At 39.0% G+C, this 20,735-nt stretch overlaps 1 protein-coding gene across 5 annotated transcripts in view; it reads left to right on the top strand.

Annotated features, from left to right (window-relative positions):
- The window catches only part of ASAP2 (ArfGAP with SH3 domain, ankyrin repeat and PH domain 2), a 91,753-nt gene that overhangs the window by 41,751 nt on the left and 29,267 nt on the right, over positions 1-20,735 (top strand). For all 5 annotated transcript variants that reach the window (XM_065059549.1, XM_065059546.1, XM_065059550.1 and 2 more), the window contains exons 6-11: positions 6,934-7,063; positions 9,166-9,251; positions 10,585-10,660; positions 11,158-11,244; positions 16,680-16,783; positions 16,896-16,965. In XM_065059549.1, coding sequence (XP_064915621.1) covers positions 6,934-7,063; positions 9,166-9,251; positions 10,585-10,660; positions 11,158-11,244; positions 16,680-16,783; positions 16,896-16,965 — 553 coding nt within the window. The remainder of the gene's footprint in view (positions 1-6,933; positions 7,064-9,165; positions 9,252-10,584; positions 10,661-11,157; positions 11,245-16,679; positions 16,784-16,895; positions 16,966-20,735) is intronic.

Below are 20,735 nucleotides of genomic sequence, written 5' to 3'. Positions count from 1 at the left end.
ACTGAATTTCTTTGTTGTAGTATCTTCACAGTGTCTGCCTTAACAAAGGGCAAAGGGAGTGGGAGAGGTAACCTCAGTCTCACCTACAGTCTGCATTGCCAAAAGGGGATGGTGGATATAGGTGTTGGTAGACAGAGGTTTGCTCAGCCTTCTGCAATCTGTTACCTTAGGTGAGTGCTTGTTTGGACTGTACCTAAAACCAGTCTAGGTTTACGCTTAGTTAGCTATCTTTTCCTGTGCTATTTCCTCAAATATGTGAGTATCTCTTTTTATTCTGCTCTTTGTCTGCATATCCCTCTGTATCATATGCTTAGAATCACACCATTCATCTGCATTTCCTAGTCACAAGTACAGACCTGTGAAGCTAAGTGCCAGATATCAGAGTGGTATTTTTGTAGTCTGTGGAGAAGTGTCTTCATCCTGATTTCTGTCTCTGTAGGCTGTCTTTATAAGGAAGAATTGGAACTTATTTGCCTCAATATCTCATCTCTCTTACTTGCACCTTTGTGATTACATACCAGCTGCTAATATATCCAAGTGTGACCTATTTGAAAAGAAATTCAGTTAAAAATTTTGATGTGTCTAGTCTCGTTTGGGAGAGTGATGTTAAGACCCATTTTTATGCTCTTGGATCACCACCCATCAATGTTGATTATATGCAGCTTCTTCACCCTGTAGCTACCTAACATCTCGGAGTATTTTCCTGAAGATCACCGTAGCTGAATTAAGTGAGGGAGCCTGGATCAATTTTTCTTTATACCTTGGGAATGTTCTTGAATAAGAGAGTAAGAGGAGCAAGTAACCCGTAGCTTTATGCCAGCCTACCTCAGTCAAAAATTGGGAGCATCCTGAGGAGACATTCATCAATAATTCATCTTTTCTCACCACCAGTCATTAACATGCTTCAGTTGAAGCTACAAAGGTTTTTAAAGCTTTACAGTAGTTAAAAGCAGCACATTTCTCTGAGGACCTCAGTTCCAGTCCTTGTTTCCCATACACGAGCTGGGCGGTGCTGCCTGGCACCGCAGCACCGCAGTGGGACTGGTCTGTCTGTGTCCTTTGGGTAGAACTGGTGCAGACTGGGCTGTTCTTGTTATGAGGTGATCGTACTTAAACACTAATGGCAGAGGCGCTGGGGGAGCATATGGGGAAGGAGTACACATGTCATACAAACTGCTCATTCTCCCAGCAGGCAGACCGTATTCAACAAGGCAGCGAGCCAGATTTCACCCACATTCTTCAGTTTAATAGGTCCTGTTGTGGTGGATTTTGAGGTAAAGACATTCTGTCAATTTTGCACAGGAAATAGAAGCTTAAACTTACTGAAGCGTATTATTTACTCATTTTTTAGTTGAACAGTAGTGTCTGTATTCCAGACATAAGCCTGTCTTTCCTGAAAAGGAATGTTAATTTTTTAAATCAAAGCGCCTTATTTTTAGGCCTGTAAATATATGTTATCTTCAGAAGTTCTCAGCTAATAAGTGTTGTGCTAATGCTATGAAGCAAATGCTAATGAAAAGTAACAAGCTTTTCCTGGGAAGGCTAACTCCCTCTCCTCCTTTGCTATTCTTTTAAAAGCTGGGTATGAGGTCTATTATGCACAACTGAGTGAGGAGAACAAGTTGTTCCAATGTGCTGATGGGATTATAAAATCAAAGCAGTAGGCTGAGGTACTTTACGTTACTGTGCAGAAACACAAGCGCTCATACCAAGATGTAACTCTATCATTAATTATTTGTTTCTGAACCATTTGAAGTCAATGGAAGAATGAACAAATTCTTATTACAGTCTTCTATAAAGATATCTGCATAGCTATTTGATTAACTGATTCTGTTTTCAGTTTGGTAAACTCTTTTTTTTAAAAAAAAAAATTAAAAAATTATCTGAAAATTCTGCAAGCTTTTCTCAAATTAGTTCTTCAGAGCTCTAACTTGACTTAGTAGATCATTGGTATTCATAGGTTGTAGGTGTTTTTGCCATGTTTCCTTTTAAAGCATGTACATAAGACAAAGTGGAGGTCACATTTTGGAAAAAGTGGCATAGAATGAAAGTGCTAAACAAGACAGCTTTAATATAGAATCATAGTATAGAATCACAGAATTGTTTAGGTTGGAAAAGGCCCTTCAGAACATCGAGTCCAACCATTAACCTAACACTGCCAAGCCCACCACTAAACCATGTCCCTAAGCACCACATCAACATGTCTTTTAAACACCTCCAGGGATGGTGATTAAACCACTTCCACATCCCTGGGTAGTTTGTTCCAATGCTTGATAATCCTTTCAATTCAGAATTTTTTCCTAATATCTGATCTAAACCGCCCCTGGCACAACTTGAGGTCATTTCCTCTCATTGTATGGCTTGTTACCTGGGAGAAGAGATGGACACCCACCTTGCTGCAACCTCCTTTCAGGTAGTTGTAGGCAGCAATAAGGTCTCCTCTCAGCCTCCTTTTTCTCCAGGCTGAACAGCCCCAGTTCCCTCAGCCAGTTCTCATCAGACTTGTGCTCCAGACCCCTCACCAGCTTCATCGCCTCCTCTGCACTCTCTTCAGCACCTCAATGTCTTTCTTGTTGTGAGGGGCCAAAACTGAACATGGGATTCGAGGTGGGGCCTTACCTGAGCCGAGTACAGGGGGATGATCACCTCCCTAATCCTGCTGGTCACACTGTTCCTGATACAAGCCAGGATGCTGTTGGCCTTTTTGGCCACCTGGGCACACTGCTGGCTCATGTTCAGCTGGCTGTCTGTCAACACCCCCAGATCCCTTTCTGCCAGGTAGCTTTCCAGCCACTCTTCACTGAGCCTGTGGCGCTGCCTGGAGTTGTTGTGACCCAAGTGCAGGATCCAGCACTTGGCCTTGTTGAACCTCTTACAGTTGGCCTCAACCCAACAATCCAGCCTGTCGAGATCCCTCCGTATGGCCTTCCTACCCTCCAGCAGATCAACACTCCCACCCAGCTTGGCATCATCTGCAAACTTACTAAGGGTGCACTCAATCCCCTTGTCCAGATCATTAATAAAGAGATTAAACAGAACTGTCCCCAATGCTGAGCCCTGGGGAGCACCACTTGTGACCAACCACCAGCTGGATTTGACTCCACTCACTACAACTCTTTGGGCTCAGCCCTTCACCCAGTTTTTACCCAGCAAAGAGTTCACCCATCCAAGCCATGAGGAGCCATTTTCTCCAGGAGAATGCTGTGGGAAACAGTGTCAAAAGTTTTACTGAAGTCCAGGTAAACAACATCCACAATATACTGTTTTGAGCCTGAGATTCCATATTAAGTATTTTTATTTTGAAAGAGATTACCTGCAAATTAAATGGAGAAGGTTTGAATGAATCTGCAGGTAACTGAATTAATCTATTTTGAATTAATCTGCATCCTAAAGTGCAGGATGAGTGAAAGCAAAAAGCATTCCAGCATTTCCAAAGGAATAAGATGACTTCTTCATTCAGAACTTGGGTGATCAGAGAGTCACGCTTCACTGTCAGCCTTGGCAGACAGCAGGATAAAATAAGCTGGAGGTTGTTTCACTGAAGGGCTAGGGTGCCAGAGCTGAAGTTGGAGAGTCAGGCTGAAAAGGAAGACTAGACAAAGAAAGGATATTTGAAATGCAAATGTATACTGTTATTTTGTCAAACAAAATAGCCCCTGGAAGCACTCCATTTTCCAGAATGCTCCCCATTCAAGTCTGTGTCTGCCAGGTGCTATTGTCAGTCTCTGCACCTTCTCATGTCAGCACCCAGACCCAGCCTGGTTCACTGCTGGCTGGGGAAGGGCAGGAAGAAAGAGTTGCTGCCCAGCCAGTTCATTGCTGCAGGTACGCAGGATGTTCTAGCTGTTTACCTTTGTTTGCTGGCTAAAAATAGATACCAGTCTTTGGCATGTTAAACGGTAAAATAGGTCCTGTCCTTTTTGAAGTTTAAAAAAATAAAAACGCCTACTTTATTTATTTGTACCACGATCTGTATGAGAAAATTGATTTCTTTGAAATACAAATCAAAATTTGTATTGAAAAACAGTTGCTTTTCAATTTGGAGCTGTAAAAACAGTCATATAGTGGAAACTGAACAGACAAGACCATTTATTTTGTATCTGATCGACTTTTTGGTTGTACTTCAGCTTTACTTGTCTGTTGCAGAAATCTGATCTCACTGCGTATTAGTCATGTGCAGCTGTGTAGTAAATGGACTTAAGTGTGCTCAGATTCTAATCTTAGTCAGCAAAATCTATATATGTGATATGTGCTGCATGAGCTTCAGGAACAGCAGCTTTACAATACATTTGCTTCCTTCTTATTCCTTCAAGAGGATTTTTGTAGACTTTTTCCAATTTTCATATTAATTTTGCTTCACTGATTTGCCTAGAAAACCCAAATACCCTGCGATATTTGGAAGTCCCACAGTGGTGCATTGTAGAACTGTCTTTGCCAGAAGGATTTGGTTAATGCCACGTGAGAGAAGGTGAGTTGGCCCTTGCATGTGGACAGGAACCAGGCCAACCTTTAGCACTCAGATTTGCCTGCAACCCTGCTTTACGGGATTTCTTTGTTTCCCTAGAAACAAAGTGCCCTGTAGTATCAGTTAGATAGGAGGCAGCATATTACTGTAGCCAAACAACAGGTTAAATTCTGAATTGTGAAGTTGAAAATGTAGTTAGAGATTAAAAGTATAAATAATAAGGAAATGGAAATGTGAAATGCTCCATCATGTATCTCTGGTACTTGTCACCGAGAGATTGTTTGTGGTTTTTTTGGAAAGCATCTCTGAAGATTTTGAAGCCACTGAGCCCGAAGCTCCAGCAAACAGCTTCAAGGATGTCTTATTTCTCTGAATTACTTGGTAGATGCAGGTGTGCTTTGGTCTTGGTTTAACTACTTTTTGCCTGTGGACTGTGGTTTATCCTTTAAAGAGTAGAAAGGACTCTTTCACCAAAATACAACTCTTTCTTTAAAAGGAATTCAGCTTCTTAAAACAATGTATGCTGTGATTTTGTGCATAATGTTTGACTCTTTGGCAGTATTAGTTGTCTTTGGTTTAACCAGCATTTAGAGATACCTTATGACATGTTAATAAACTCTTAAAATTTTAGAGGTGGTTGTGTCATTCTATGTTTGAGTATTATTCTCTGTAAATAGTGAAAATACAAAACAATAGCAATTGATAGTTATTAGACTTGACTCACATTTCAGTGAGTTCTCTGGCCTCATGAATTGTTGACGTGGAATTTGAGAGAATTAAAACCGTCCTGGATCTTTGCTCTGAGGTTGGACATTTTTAGAACTATCAAGTATGACATAATGTAAACTCTCCTAGCGTGTGTGCTGGAATGGAGCTGTGTATTTGTCATTTTCTGTGAATCTTTTTCTAATGGTTTATCTTCCTTGTTCACAGTTGATGTCTGGTTAATTCTTGTGTTTGGACTCTGTATTCCGTGGCTATAAATGACATAATTGGCAGTAAGTGGGTAAGCTTTGATTGAAAACAGAACATTCTGGAATTGAGGTTTTATTCAGGCAGGTGAAGGCTTTCAGAATATTTATGTCAAAGGAGAGGAGCTTCTCTCTGAAGGTCCACTGCTGGTGGGACACAATGGGCTGAGAAGGGGTGCACTGCTGCTGGACGTGTTGGCTGCTGGAACGCGGCACCAGCTGGCTCTGCCGTGCCTGCCAGTACCGAGAGCACAGGGAAGCTTTTTGAATTGCTGTTCAAAATATTTCCCTGTGGAAATGTTACAGGATGGGGTTAATGGGATTAATTCTAGTTTTCCCTTGCTGCTTGAGGTGTAAGGGAGGCAGTTCCTCATCCTTGAGACGTGTAAGTACAGAATGCGTTGTTAACTGGGAGTCCTCAGACCATCGTTTTTCCAGACGCTGTTAGGGTAATGTTAACATCAGGCTAAGAGAGCACTTGGGACATGTCATCTTTTCAGAGAGAGAGCTGAGAGACACTTGACTGCCCACGCGGAGGTAGGACTGTGTGGGTGCTATTTGTTCCCCTCGTCTGCTTCCTGTATTCCTGTGTAATGCTTCCTCCTCTTCAAAAGCAGTTCAGCATTTCCTCAGGAAGCTCTTTCCAGAATTTTCAGCTTCTAAACGGTACAAGTGGCAAACTAAAAGTATTTCTCCAAAAAGTAAACACCTTCATGTATTTTCTTTTATTAATAATATTTTTTTTCATGTCAGGCTTGTCTAACTGAGTAGTATAATTATGCTACTGCCTTTAGGAATAATATGGAGATTAGCTGTAAAAAAATATGCAAGTGTGTTTAGGGGATTTATACTGTATGGCAGGCATTGATTATTCATTTATATTCTGCAGAAGAACCTGTTTTATTCAGAGCTCTTGGAAAATGTTCATGGAAACTTTTAGGGAATTAGGACAGCTGGTCTAGCAGACTTTGAAGTCTGCAATGCAGCCGGCTGGCCGGTATTCCCAGTGCCAACTGGCTCAGTAGCAAGTAGAGATGGCAACTGTGATTTTTGGCTTAGGAAACCCTGTATATATAGAAGATGACTTGATGACAGGCAAGACTCAATAAATCTGGTGACAGAATTGAACTCTGTTAACCAGTATTTGGTCAGTTGGCATTAAACATCCCCCTGCATTTTCAATTAAAATTCATTATTTTGTTTCTGGATTTTTTTTCTTCAATGCAAGAACGTAGTATCTTCTTCTCATTTAGTATCTTCTTTTGGAATAGCTGTCAGGACATTATTGTAACAAATGATAGAATTACATTTCAGCTACTGTATGTCATTGCTGATCTTTAGTCATTGTCAAATTTCAAATGAAATGTCATCTGGAAGTAAGTCATATGTAAAGCTGCAAGAGTTTGGCTCTGCATCTGTCAGTAGACTTTTTGAATAATCAGATTTCCTGAGAGGCTGTGGATTTCTCACTTCATTGACTGATTCTTTGCCTTATAGTACAAAAATAGAGAAGGAGAAAAAAGAGCATGCTAAGCTGCATGGGATGATCCGGACAGAAATAAGTGGAGCTGAAATTGCAGAAGAGATGGAGAAAGAAAGGAGGTTCTTCCAGTTACAGATGTGTGAGGTAAGGTTCAATGTGAAGTTCATATTGTTCTACTATTATTTTTAGGAAAATTATGGAAAACACAATTGTTTAATGGCAACTGTGATGTTAAAGGGAAATGCCAAGTTATTAGTGGACGTCATTTGCTAAAACACATTTTTCTTATCCCGATCTGCTAGCTTAGCAGGAAATTTAGATATTTTGTAATTTCACTTAACAAATAAATTGTAGAATAAATAAATAATGCAAAGCTCAGTTAAACACAAAGAGATTATAATAAATAAGCCTTTACACTACTACTTTGCTGGAAGTTATTTTAAGCCCTAGATCATTCCCTGAATTGTTCCCTGTGCTGACAGCTGTTGCGTTATTATGAGGAGAGACTCCAGTCTAGCACACTGCTGGGCTGGTGCTGAAAAAGAAGTGTTAAGGATGGAATCCAGCCATCTTTCAAGATGTTTCAGAATGTTTCTACTTTGAAATCTTTGTGATTTTGCAGTATGTTAAATCTGATGTGAATATTTTTGGTTCAGTTAGTTTAAGTGCCTGTCAGGTTCTGAGGTTGAGAATTCAAGTTGCTGTGTTTGTTCTTTCCATGCATTAACTAATAAATAATCCATGAGTGTTTCTTCTGTTGGATGATTAGAGCTAATTTGACTCATATGCCAATGGAGCATAACAGCAGTTGTCCTGAATACCACTTTTAGTAACAGCGTGCACTGATACTTACTAGAAAAGCTTCACATTCCTATGCCAGTCAGACTAAAGTATTCAAAACTGGTGAAGGGATTTGAGTACCCAATAAACATATGGATGTTGCTTGCTAATTGCCCAACTGTTTCCTTCCTAAGAAAGAACCAGGAACAGAGGCGTCTCTTCCTGTGTCACAGTAAAGGACGAGTTGACTTTAGTCAGTTGTAGTGGTAATAAAATGCAGGGTGAAGCCTGTGAAACGGAATCGAGCTACCTTAAATGTGGAATAGCTGAAGTGTATCCTGTATTTCTTCTGATTTTTGGGAAAAGAAGTTTATACCTGGTTACCTCTGAATAGTCATAAAAGGGGACTTTGTTTTGGTTTTGTTAGTAAATCAGAAGGGGGACATACTGAAGTTGTATCATAAGTACAGGCTAGTTCTCTATAAATTGTGAAAGTGAACCAAATACTAGATGCCTAGAGTTCCATTTAAAATTAACAGGAGCTAGAGAGATGATTCTTCCACACATCCACATTTAGACTAATCTTCTTGTCACCTGAACCAGCACAAAGAGCTCCAACATTGAAAACTGGCACCTGGGTACTGCTTTATTTTACTGGGTTGAAAACATTTAGGGTGTACTGCAGGTAGGGGAAAATCAGATGCGTTACAGCATTAGTAAGAAGACATTCACGCCCTTGCTTGGTTGTCATTGCCTAAGCAAGAGTTAAAAATTGTTATAATTGAATGGACAGTTAAGAACTCCTGTAAATATTTGGTCAATCTTACTTCTGCTTGCATGGCCGACATCTTTTGTGCTATGGCATTTAGGGGAGGCGCTGTCACTTAAAATGGACTTTGATTGTGCCTAATGCGAAAGAACATTAATTACACTTTTAGCTTGACAGCAGATTTGTAAAATCTCTTGCTAAACTGTAATTCACTGTAATTACCATGTATAAGGAATTGATAGAGAAAAAAATAGATTCGGAAAGCAGATTTAAAAAATTATTAAAATAATCCCTGACTTTTTTGAGTAAACTGCTTTCTTCCTTAATGACATCTATTTAGCAGTGAATTTAACAACTAGTGAAATAGATAGGTAGATGCACTGTTAGGTTTAAGAATGGGTTCCTAAACGTACTACAGGAACCATTTTATGCTTCCTTTAACACAGGCTTTTACTAGGAGCCAGTAGTTTTAGCAATTTGAACTAATCATAGTGAAGTGTACTCACAGGGTATCAGAAATCAGCAGTGACAATTACTTTTGTGTGATTAACCCTTGAGGCCACTGTTTGATGCATTCTCTTTTAGGTCTTCTGAATCTGCAACTCTTTAAGCTTGTTGAAATATAACTAAAAATAAAATATTTTTAAAATACTGTAGTAGTAATAATTCCTTTCTTTTGTGAATTACTGTTTAACAGTACCTGCTGAAAGTCAATGAAATCAAGATTAAAAAAGGAGTGGACTTGCTTCAGAACTTGATCAAGTATTTTCATGCTCAGTGCAAGTAAGTTGTAGTTTTCTTTATGTCTACACAATAACTGGAGCAATGTTTTGTTTCAAACTATTGACATCATTGTAACAGTTTTCTAGATTTCTCAAAATATATCTAAGATTAAACTGTTCTTGCTGATGTCTTTTGACAAATCACTTTTGTCATGGACTAGTCATTGTTTTTGTTATTGTATTCCAAAACATGTGATGAGGTTGAGTTAGTCCCATAGAGGAGTGCTACACAATAATTTGGCATATTGCATAAACTGTTCTTGAAACTGAGCCATTAGTTTTGATGGGCTTTTTTGAGTGTATCTAGCATTAATATAAATTAATTCTGTGCTCAAGAAAACTAAATTGTATAAGCAGTGGGCTAAAAATATATTGAAAGAATCACTCTTTTTCTAATTAATTGGATGACTCGGTAATAAAACAGAGAGCTCTCATTACAATTATGTACTTTTTTATGGTAGTCTTACCGATCAATAACACAGCAATAAATTCATAGCTATAAACTTGAAAGAGCTGCTGTTAACCTGTTTAAATCAGTAAGTTTTCATCTTAAAAGACCAGTCTGTATCTATGTAGGTTTTTAACCTGTATAGTTGTCTTGCTTTTAAAATCTGTCTCACTTGTAGTAGGCCAGTCATCTGTTCTGTCCATTTAATAGAACTTCAGCAACACAAGTGCTGTGTTGTGTTCTCACTTTCATGTCTGCTTCCCAGACTGAAAACATTTTCTATTTTCTTGTTTTTAATCAAATGTGCATTTACTTGTGGTTTCTTTAAATTTATTTTTTAAATCCCACCTTTTTTCGGTTTCTTTTTAAGAGCAGGGGATACTCGGCATAGATAACATTACTGTGCCAATGCAAAAGTACATATGATACTGTAAGATATAACATATTCAGTTTGCATATAGGCCATAATGAATGCTTGGGAAACAAAGGGGTTTTCCTTTAGTAGGAAGATTGCATCAGACATGACATTATTGAGCTCCAGAAGTCACAACAATTTAAAATCTGCTAGAGTTTTTGCTGTTTTACAAAGGAATCTTGCTTGTTCTGGGCCTTCAAAAAGTGGGATGAGAACCTGTATTTGAGGTGAGAAGGAGGAAAACTTATGTGGCAGTGGATTTTGGCAGTTCTGAATCTAATTGGGGATTTTGCATGTTAGAATAATCTATGATAGAAATAAAAAGGTGGATCAGTCAAAGATGCATAAAAAATAAATATTTAATGTTTTGAAATTTATGACATGGCATAATATTAGCAAATCTTCCTTTGCAACTTTTAAACCAGGAAATACTAAGTAAGGTTTAATAACAGTTTGATTTTTCTTTTTAAGTTTCTTTCAGGATGGGTTAAAAGCAGTTGAAAGTCTCAAGCCTTCAATTGAGACACTCTCGACAGATCTTTATACAGTGAGTAGCAACCTTTCACATTTGTGCTGTAAACTTAGTTTTTTACAGTCGAACTGTGACCATTTTGGTTCAGGTTGGTTGACCGTTTCAGTAGTTGGAATTTTAAGGTTTTGAATAGATTTTTGAGTGAAGTCTTGCTTTAATATCATATCCAGAATCCTTCGTTTCAGACCCCACTGTATAAAACGTTATGAAAACAGCCTTTGCTCTAAAATGTTTACTGACTAAGTGGAAAATAAGATACGGTTTCAAATGGAGCACAAGGAAGCAAGAACACTGTGAGGCAGTATCAAAACCTCAACCCAGCAACATCCTAGCCATTATCAAGTTTTCTGAAGATATAAAGGAAAATAAACTGATTACATTATCTTTTCCCTTTCTGTTTTAATTCTTGGTTAACATTTCTCAGAAAAATGAACCGATTAAGTAGCCAGTTTGGAAGAATTGTGTTGAAAAGAAACAATGTTATTTTTAACCTGTGTTTTTCTTCCTTCAAGATTAAACAAGCACAGGATGAAGAAAGAAGACAATTAACACAGCTTAGAGACATTTTAAAATCAGCACTCCAGGTTGATCAGAAAGAGGTGAGCATGTAAGGTGGTATAACTTCGGAATACTCATTTTAATTACTTCTAATGTAATGTTAGTATTTGAAATAGATTTATTTTAACTTTTATCAGCCATCTGTTTTGTTTATTCATCTTTGTTTTGATGCTGATACTGAATGTTTCTGCCAACGGCAGATTTTTTTTAATGAATTCTCACTAAAAATATGAGACTTAACTTCTTGTTACTAATATTGCAAAATACTTAAGATGATGCACTGTCTGTGAATTAACAGCCAATGCTGTCTCTGGTGCTCAAACTGAGAACGGAAGAACTTTGGCAGTATCAGGGAGACCCCATTAGTATGATCTTATGTCAAAATAGTATTCTAAACTGTATAAAGATTATGTAAAACTGAACTTCAAATCCCCAAACACCTCTTGGTATCATCTCCAAAAATGACAATTAAGTTTGCAACTATGCTGCAAGATGCCACTTTTCAAACATGCAAGAGTTGGGTCAGTCCAGCAATCTAACAAATAAGTATTTTTTTGAATTTTGGTTATGATTGCTGTTAGATTTAAAGAATCCTGGAGTAGTTTTGCCACATTCTGATCTGGAAGCCGCCAGCATCTTTTGTATAATCTAATCCTAAATATTGGTTTTAGTTTTGTTTCAGATTACTAGTGCTTCCTCTTCAAGGAAATAAATGCCAGTCAGCTTCCTCTGTGTGGCTGCTGGGCCAGGAGTAAGTGATAAATTAACCCCCTCCTCCCTTTGTAAGAGCAATCACAATAGAATAGTTTAGTCTGTAGAGCTCAGACTTCCTTGATCTTTTCCAGTCTTGCTTTCATCTTCCCATGAAGGTTATGGTGACTTCTTGCTCTTACCAGTGGCCAGATGATGGTGGTTGAGCAACCTAATCCAGTCAAAGATGTCCCTGCCCATGGCCTGGGGTTGGACTAGATGATCTTTAAAAGTCCCTTCCAGCTCAGACCATTCTGTTATTCTATGACTCTTTGAACAGTCTTCAGTGCTCTTCACCTTGAGGCACCATTAGTTAACCATGGGAAGTTTGTGACAATGACCATTGTGCACAAAGTCCCGTACAGTTTGCAGGCACTTTCTTAGGTTGGTCTGGCATTTAGGACACACTGAGGGGTGTGTTTGCTAAAAATTTCCAAATTGGAGCTCTCTGGAAGGAAAGACCAGTGATCCTGGTGGAAATGGTGACTACTTTGAATTCACCATTGGTTGCCCACTCTCAATAGTCGTTGCTGTTCAGGTTGTGGTAGCAGGCTTCCTATTGCATTCGTGTCTTTGTTCAGGAGAGATGACAGAAGCACTTGGGTTTCATGGTTGCTGGGAATCTTGCTTCTCTGTTTGCCTGTTTATCAGTGATACTGATACTAAATGTGGAAGATGTGGTGAGCACACATCTTTTCACAAACTGAAAAATGTAAATATACACATAAATCTATTACTTGTACTGCTTTTGTTGCATTTAAGGATACAAGTGTAGAAAGTGCTTTAAGCTATATTCATTATTTATTAATTCTGCAAATTTAGGTATAGATGCTTACCCTGCAGAGCATGAGAAGTACTATAATTATTTCTAAAGTTTCTTGAAAACATCAATTAATCAGTGAGATGCCAAATAATCCTGGTGGAATTTACTGTACAACCCAGTAATATTATTCTTGTTGCACTGTAATTTCCTTTACTATAACTGATTTCTTTTTCCTTCCTGAAATGCATTTACATTTTGTGACCGAAGTCTAGGAGAGTAAGTGTTACTATGTTTTAATGACAATAGTTGGCATGATTTCCATTCAGATTTCAAGAAACTGGATTTTTTTCCTCTGATCTTTTTTTCTGTTGGTATGAAAAGACTGATTCTCTTTTTCCTCCTATTCTGTTTGTTGTATTACCAAAAAACAAAACAAAACAAAAGAGGTGATTATTTCCTTTTTACTCTCTTTTGGGAATTAAATCCAGTTGCTTGATTTGATGTTCTTACAAGATTTTGAAGATATGTATATGTTTAATTAAGGTGGACTTGTATGAATATACATTGGCAAATATTGTTTCTTTTGTGTTTAAAAAAAACCGAACACAGACACTCATAGTGAGCCTTTTTTATTGTGCCTGTATACAGTTTCCTCCTGCACAGAACTTACTCAAACCTGGTTTGTATTGAAACTTCTTTTTGAAACATCATTGTGTGTACACCTCTGTAATTTTTAAACTTTTCTTTTTCAAACTGTAGATGTCCTGCAAGTTTTGGGGTCAGCCTTAGAGTTGTGTTGCCTTCACTTCCCTCTCCTGTGTCCTCTCTGAGGGCCTCACTGTAGCGGTTAGATTTGCTTCTACTTCTTCTCCATCTTTGGTAGAGGTACATCTATTTAGGCCACTGCAATATAGGATACATTTTGTGTTTCTTGGTAAAAATTACAGTAGCTGTGCTATAGGAGAGGCTGCCTGTGGGGGATTCTGGCAGGTGTATCTGTTGCAGCCTCTGTGGGGCTGTAAGAGATAAGGGATGGATCTCGGAAACAACCTCCTGGCAGCGATCCTGCAAATGGCAAGAGAAGCTCGGGCTCTTGGAGAACTGAAAGGGGGTTTTGGCAGCTTTATGCGCAGGAGTGATCCAGACAGTCTAAAATTCTGCTCCGTGGGAGCTGTGCAACGGCTAGCCAAAATCTGCTCTGTGTCAGAGTTAAAGCACCTTGTGTGGAAAGTTCTGTTGTGTTCAAATAGTGGGGCCGATAAATAGGTTTTTAGAATCTCTCTTATCAGTAGTCACATACCACCTTTACAGAATACTGTTTTCACATTTCTTTCATTTTTAGCTATGCTATTCAGCTTGATTTAGAAGTCGTTTGGTCTTGGAAGAAATCCTTTCAAACCTCTTTATGGTCAGTGAAGCAATTCACTATAAATGTGCTGCAAGGAAATGACTCACCTTTTTTTTATTTGTATGCCTATCTGCATTTCAAAGCTGATAAAGTGGACAAAGTTCAGTTTCTAAGGCTGGTGTACTTGAGTCTGTTCTGATCTTGTTTTGTTCAAGAGATATTGAAAATGACAATACTCTGCACTAGGAATGTCCTATATCCTGCGGTGATGTGTGTCCTTGCATCGGTAATGTACGTTGTCACTGCTCCTCCGATGAGGCCTGTGGGTCTGACTCTGTTTTCTGTTATTTGTGCTCCTGTTAAATGCAATATGGAAACCAGAAATAAGGGAAGATCCTCTGAGGAGCCTGCATATGGAAATGTCATACTGAGGTTGCCCAGAAGGATGTTAATTGTGGTGGTGATTTGTGGTAGGGGATCTCCTCTGTTAGGAGCAGGGTCAGAATCATGAACTTGCCTGGCAGAGAGCTGTGGAAAGCCGTCATCTGGCAATCGCGTTGGACACTATTGATTTGAGTGTGGTCTGAAATGAGGATTTAAAATTGAAAATCTCCTTGTCTTGTCCTTAACTCCCTCTCATTTTTTTAAAAAGATACCGTTCATAATAATGAATGTGTGGAAATACATGTCAGCTACAGCAGCTTCCTCTGGGGTTGCAATGAGGCAGGAAGCTGCTGTTCTGGGCTTGCCAGGGCGGCCAAGCGCGGCAGCTGAGTGTGAACAGCAGCTGGAGGGAGGGAGATGAAATACAGCAGAAAATATCCCACAAAAAAAGTAGCAGCACATTCTGAAGTAATGGGAATAGTGCTATGGGCAGGTGTTGGAGGTCATCTGAAATCTTTACATTATTGAGGATGTGGAGAACTAAAATGCATTTTCCGTAAGGGCTCTAACCTTCTTGGGAATGGAGTTCCCTTACTGACTGATGGGAGGCAGAGATCAAGGCATTGGGAGGACACAATAGGCAGTGTCAGATCAGATTTTCTTCAGAAGCCAGTAAATGTATGTGTGCAGTGGTTCTTAATCAGTGACGAGCATTCTTTGAAAATGTTTTTCTGTTTTTCTGTTGGGCGGACAGAGTGCAAACCCAAATAATTCTGTGTAAACAGGCCAGAGAGGAATGATAAACAGACTGGTTTAAATCTGAAGGGATGCTTTGTCAGGCACGGACATTAAAGTGGTGTTTTTGTAGTGCCTTTAAAAGCTCTGACTGAACGTTGTAGGCACCTGATGTGGCTTCCTAGATCCCCAGCAGAGAGACAGGTGGTGGGCAGGGGTTGCTTCTGCTGAAAAGGAGCATGCAGGAGCGCTGCAGCCTGCCCAGAGCACGGCTCCTGCTCCTCAGCATCACTGAGCTCCAGCACTTGTGCGGGATGAGCCTGGAAACCTCCAGCCTGGTGGTGCGGAGTCCTGAGTGCACTGAACAGGGCGGTGGGTGGGAGCTCTGTCCCTACCATCATGTTTCAGACCTGTTACGTGTTGTCATTTGTTAGGAACCTCTCTAACGCCATTACTGTTGAGGAGGATCCTGAATGGCTTTGGCTGCATTAGTAGCTTTGGTAGCAGGATGTGCTGCTGGAGCTTGTAAAGGAGCAGCGTGCCATCTGAGCTGGCGTTCTCTGGGGAAAAGCACATCTAAGCGTGTTCTTAGTTGGCCTTTTTCCCCTGCTTCTATCCAGAGATGTCTTATACTGATAAAATATATGAAACTAATTGTAATTAGAGACAAACTATCTTCTTAATTCATACTTTATAGATCACTGTACATTTTATTTTATCATGCACGTGCTCTGAAAACCCAAAATTATTTATCTTGTGGTCATACTTCTAGTTTATCTCAGACACGATCTCATGTTTTTGGCAAAAGAGATTTTTTAAAATCGAATTAGTAAGTATATTTCTTAATAGCTCTTAAGGTTTTGCTTTCTTTTTTTTTGTTGTTGTTGTTGTTTTTGTTTGTTGCTGTACTTCTATTATCTGTCGTTTATAACAGAAGAGTTATTACATCCATAGAGCAGAGATTGTAGAAAATAATAAATATTAGACATTGTTACTGTGTGCATTGAGAAGCCCATCCCATCATGTTGCTGCTGCTAACACAGCTGGACACATCAGATTCCTCTGTATCAGGTATTATTTTCCAAGAAGTTGGACCCTTGGCAGCAGTGGGTCCTGCATCTGGGTGGCTCTAAGGATAGTGAGAAGGGTTTAGTTAATCCTTGTCACTTCCTGTCCTGAAGTGTTTGCATAAGTTGGAAAGCCTGCTGCTCAATTAATTTTTGGGCTAAAAAAGCATGTATGAAGGCAAATAGTAAAGCTAAATAAAAGCAAGTAAGAGGATTTTGACAGGTGCTGATAATGGCTACTTCTCAAATGTATTTTGTGCCCTTTGAAAAAACAAATGGATCTTGTTTCTCTCAATGAGGAGAAGAAACGTGCTTAGTTTGGCCTGTAGGATTAGAGCAGGAAGGAAAGGCTCTGAAACTCATTAATCGGGGGATTTTTTTTGTTGAATGTGTGGAAAGCATTACGAATTGCTGTTCTGTACATTGCAGGATTCTCAAATTCGTCAGAGTACAGCTTACAGTTTACATCAGCCTCAGGGAAACAAGGAACACGGCACTGAACGAAATGGTAGTCTGTACAAGAAAAGCGATGGGTAAGTACTGCTGGATTCTACTGGAAAAAAGATAGATCCTAAGAGCTGAAGCAATGTAATAGTAAATACATTAGAAACTGAATCACTTTTTTTTCCCCCCCCTTTAAACCAGAATCAGAAAAGTGTGGCAGAAGAGGAAGTGCTCAGTTAAAAATGGTTTTCTTACAATTTCCCATGGTACAGTAAGTATTTGTTTACAGTATTTTATGTACATGGTTGCTAATACAAAAAGTCAAGCTATGCTGGTCTATATTTATAATTTGGAATTAGCTAGATTCCTGATACAGCATTTTGAATATGATGGATACATTTTTTTTTTAAGGCAGTCTTTCAGAAAAATATCAAGACATACGCAGTATCTAAAAATACCTCTGTTTTAATGCTCATGACTGTTAATGGGAAAAAAAGGTTTTTTTAATGACTCATTCAGTTCATATAAACTGTTTGTATTTTACCAGACTATCTAAAAATACAAATTTTAACTTCATTTTTTTGTAAAGATATGGTTGGGTGTTAACTCACCTTTTAGGTATGGGTTAAACCATTTTTTATATTTACAAGACAAATGGAGAGAATGCTGAGTCTCTTCTCTCTGATTTGCTGCCATATGGTAATCTGTTGTGAAGGTGGCTTTCCTGGGCAGTAGCTGTTGGGGAAAATCAGCTCTGAAGGCAACTTCTACCAGAATGACAAGCAAATTTTTCTTATTTATACTAGAAGTTTTAAATCTTTATACTTTGATATTTTGGAGCTTCTACACTTGGCTTTAAACTCAGCTGGTTTTGCTTTCCCATAACCTTTCACTTTTTATGCTGCTTTTTGAAAACTTTTAAGAAAGTTTCTTAAGGCAAAAATCAACTCAATGACAGTATTTCCCATTCTTGGTCCAGTAAACAATCCTGTTTCTTCATCCTGTTATGAACTGTTCTGTTCTGCATCCTGTTGTGCCTGTTGCTATGACTACAGGTTGACCCTGGCAGCAAAAATGAATCAATCTCTCATTTGTGCATCTGACCACAAGCTGTGCAAAAACAGGCCTGCAAAGTAGAGTCCTTACTACAGCTTTGGAACTGTCCACCAGTTTATCCCTGTTCTCATTTGTGTGCGTCTGAGTGTGTCTTGGTCAGGGAAATGTCTGAGTGTTTCCATACTGGTGTCTCCATGTGCTGTAAATGTTTTTGGCATCGGACGTGCGGTACTGGTATCAGTAGGAGAGCAGTGGGGGCAGCTCAGAGCTGGCAGAGGCTACAAAATCCACTTGTGGAGCAGAATTATAAAGCTTTCACATGCAAGTACAGTTACTGAGTCTGTCAAGATACTGTTGTTTGTCTCTTTTTCTAAGCAGTCTACCAGATGGTCTAACAGTTTTAGAAGCAGTAAGTTCCCACAGAAGTCAGTGGAACTGTAGCTGGAAATCGGTTGCTAAGGTGGATACTTCAGCGGTTTGGTCTTGATCTTTTTATATTACAAAATGAAAACTATACCTTCTTGTTTTAAAATACACTCCTAGAAAGTATTTTTACTTATGCAGTTTCCCCTTGTGTATTGATGGCAATGTTGTGCAAAAAATTAATGCTTGTTTCATAGACATTGGAATGGGTAGACATGATTTTTGTTTCTTAAGAATTTCCTGGGCTGCTCTGAATGTCTTCTGAGACTTCTGAAGCAACAACATTGATTTCCAGGTTTTCTCAGGGTTGATATCTCCTGGTGTCTATAATATGATGTGTCGTTCTCTCTTCCCAGCTGTTCATCAAAATGAACCATCTCTCAGAAATTCGGTTGTCAGTTTTGTTTGCTTTATCAAATACAAATTTGCAAATGCTCTTCCTTTAAAGGCTAAGTATTCTTCATGGATTTCTGTTCTTTGGTCATGTAGTCTCTCTTTGTGAGTGACTATTTTCTCAGTTAATTTCTAGAACGGGTATCTTGAGGCAGTTACAGATGCTGGATTCTGACTTAAACTTGCCTGCCAAGCACTCTCCTGCTATAGATGGGGAGAATGTCGTTGCTTCTCTCTCAGTGGCCCAGCTGTAACTCTGAATACATGTGTCTGCATTGGCATATGTGCAGAAGTCAGACTTCTAGACATCTAAAAACTTCAAAGAAATTAGCATTCATAGAGCAACATGCAAGTTAACGGTTGATGGAAAAACAGACACTGCTCCTTTGTGTAACTGTTAGCAGTTGGAAATTTTCTGACATCTCGCTGACTGCCGTTTGATGCGCATCAATGAAAAAACAATGATAGAAGCAGATTGAACCATGTAAATAGGAATTCCTAAGCGGTTCCAGATCAAGAAGTCACAAGGGAAAAGCTTACATTTGAGGAACCTCAGATTCTTCTTCAAAGTTGATTTGTGTTTAAAGAGTTTAAACGGAATTTGCTGGTTGTTCGCAAAAAAGTGAATATGACAGACTCATTATTAAGGAATCTTTTTGGTGTTATTCTTTCTTTGCTGCTGGAAATTTTAATCTACCATTGTAATTAAGAGAACAATCTGAAGGCAAAAGAATCAGATTTAATCTTTTGCTTCGTAGGTAAATCACTGTGATATCCAGAAAAAATTCACAATGAAATCAATCAACCAGTCTTTAAGTAAGCGGATTCATTTTTTTGTGCCATTTGTAAAAATCAGCTCTGTATTATGGCACTCCTCGGTATTGTCTTAGAGGTCTGACCTTTAGATTCCTACACTCCCTCTTTGTTACCAGAAGAGACAAGAAATCAGTTTTGGTGGATGAAGGGTTACGGTTTCTCCAGGAAGGAGCACAAGTTGATGCTGAAGTCTGCATGTAAGGCATCAGAGGCAGCGGCACATCTTTTCAGGGCGTTGGTGTGTTACTATGGATGTCTAAAAATTCACTCATAGTCTAAAATTTAATTATCAAATCAGAGATTCAATCAGGAAATGGAACCCAGAGGTTTCAAACAAATAGTGTAGGAGCAGTTACGCATTTGTTACCATTTTCTGCTTCTAGTGTCCCCTAATCCCGACAAAAGTCTCGTTCACCCTCCAGCCTGATGTGGCTAAGGAATTTATACAGCCTTGTCTCCCTTGGACTTGAGGCTCTAACTTCTCCCCAGGCAACATCTGCCATGTGGCAGGAATGTGTTGGGGAGCCAGGTAGGGAGAGGCTGTTGTTCGGCTTTGGCTGTGGAATGAAAGTGTGAATGAGGTGGTATCAGACACATGTAAAGTTGTCAGTTTTTTCATCCCCTTGTTAGTGCTGACTTCAGGTTAGGAGCTCGTCACTTAAAAGTTTTGGCATATGTTTGGATTCCACGATCAGCACGTTGGCCCAGGTTTAGGTTGTTGCAACCATTTCTTTGGGTTCTCATATCCTGATATGGAGTTCCTCGACTGCATTCTCCTATCCAGAGAGATGGGTTCTGTGTATATTGGTTCTTTCTGAAGCATTTTAGTGGATCCATTTACAATTTCATATTCATAAGTTACTTCAGTTAAGGTCCTGAATGTGCTTCACATTCAAAGTCCTGGGGCAGGTGCATTCTTTCTTAATCTGAATTTATTTGATTTTTACGTTCTTGTAGAGCCTGTGAGAAGGGCATAGATGAGTTGCCTAGTGGCTTGTTTACCAAATAGTTATATTGTGATTTTTGTTTGCCTTTTTTTTGTATTTTCATTGTAGGCAGCTTCTGGACACTTCTTGGACAAACAGTTACGTTAAAAATGTAAACAATGAAAACGTTAGTGCTATGACTTTTAAGTATATTTAAATATAAACAAGAAAATGGGCCTAAGCTGGCATTTTCAAGGTGTATTCTCATATCCTTCTAGTTACAAAGAGCTCTTGTCAATAGGCTTAAATAATGAAAACTGTATAGACTTTTACTACTAAAGCAACGTGTGGAATTTGAAAAGCTATTTACCAGGCAAAGAATACAATGTGGTTGTCAATTAATTGTCATCTTGCTGTTTCCAAAACC

This window comes from Columba livia, chromosome 3, assembly GCF_036013475.1.
Source record: "Columba livia isolate bColLiv1 breed racing homer chromosome 3, bColLiv1.pat.W.v2, whole genome shotgun sequence".
Taxonomy (NCBI): domain Eukaryota; kingdom Metazoa; phylum Chordata; class Aves; order Columbiformes; family Columbidae; genus Columba; species Columba livia.
Note: the sequence above shows the minus strand (reverse complement) of the source record. Positions and strands in the feature narration are given on the sequence as shown.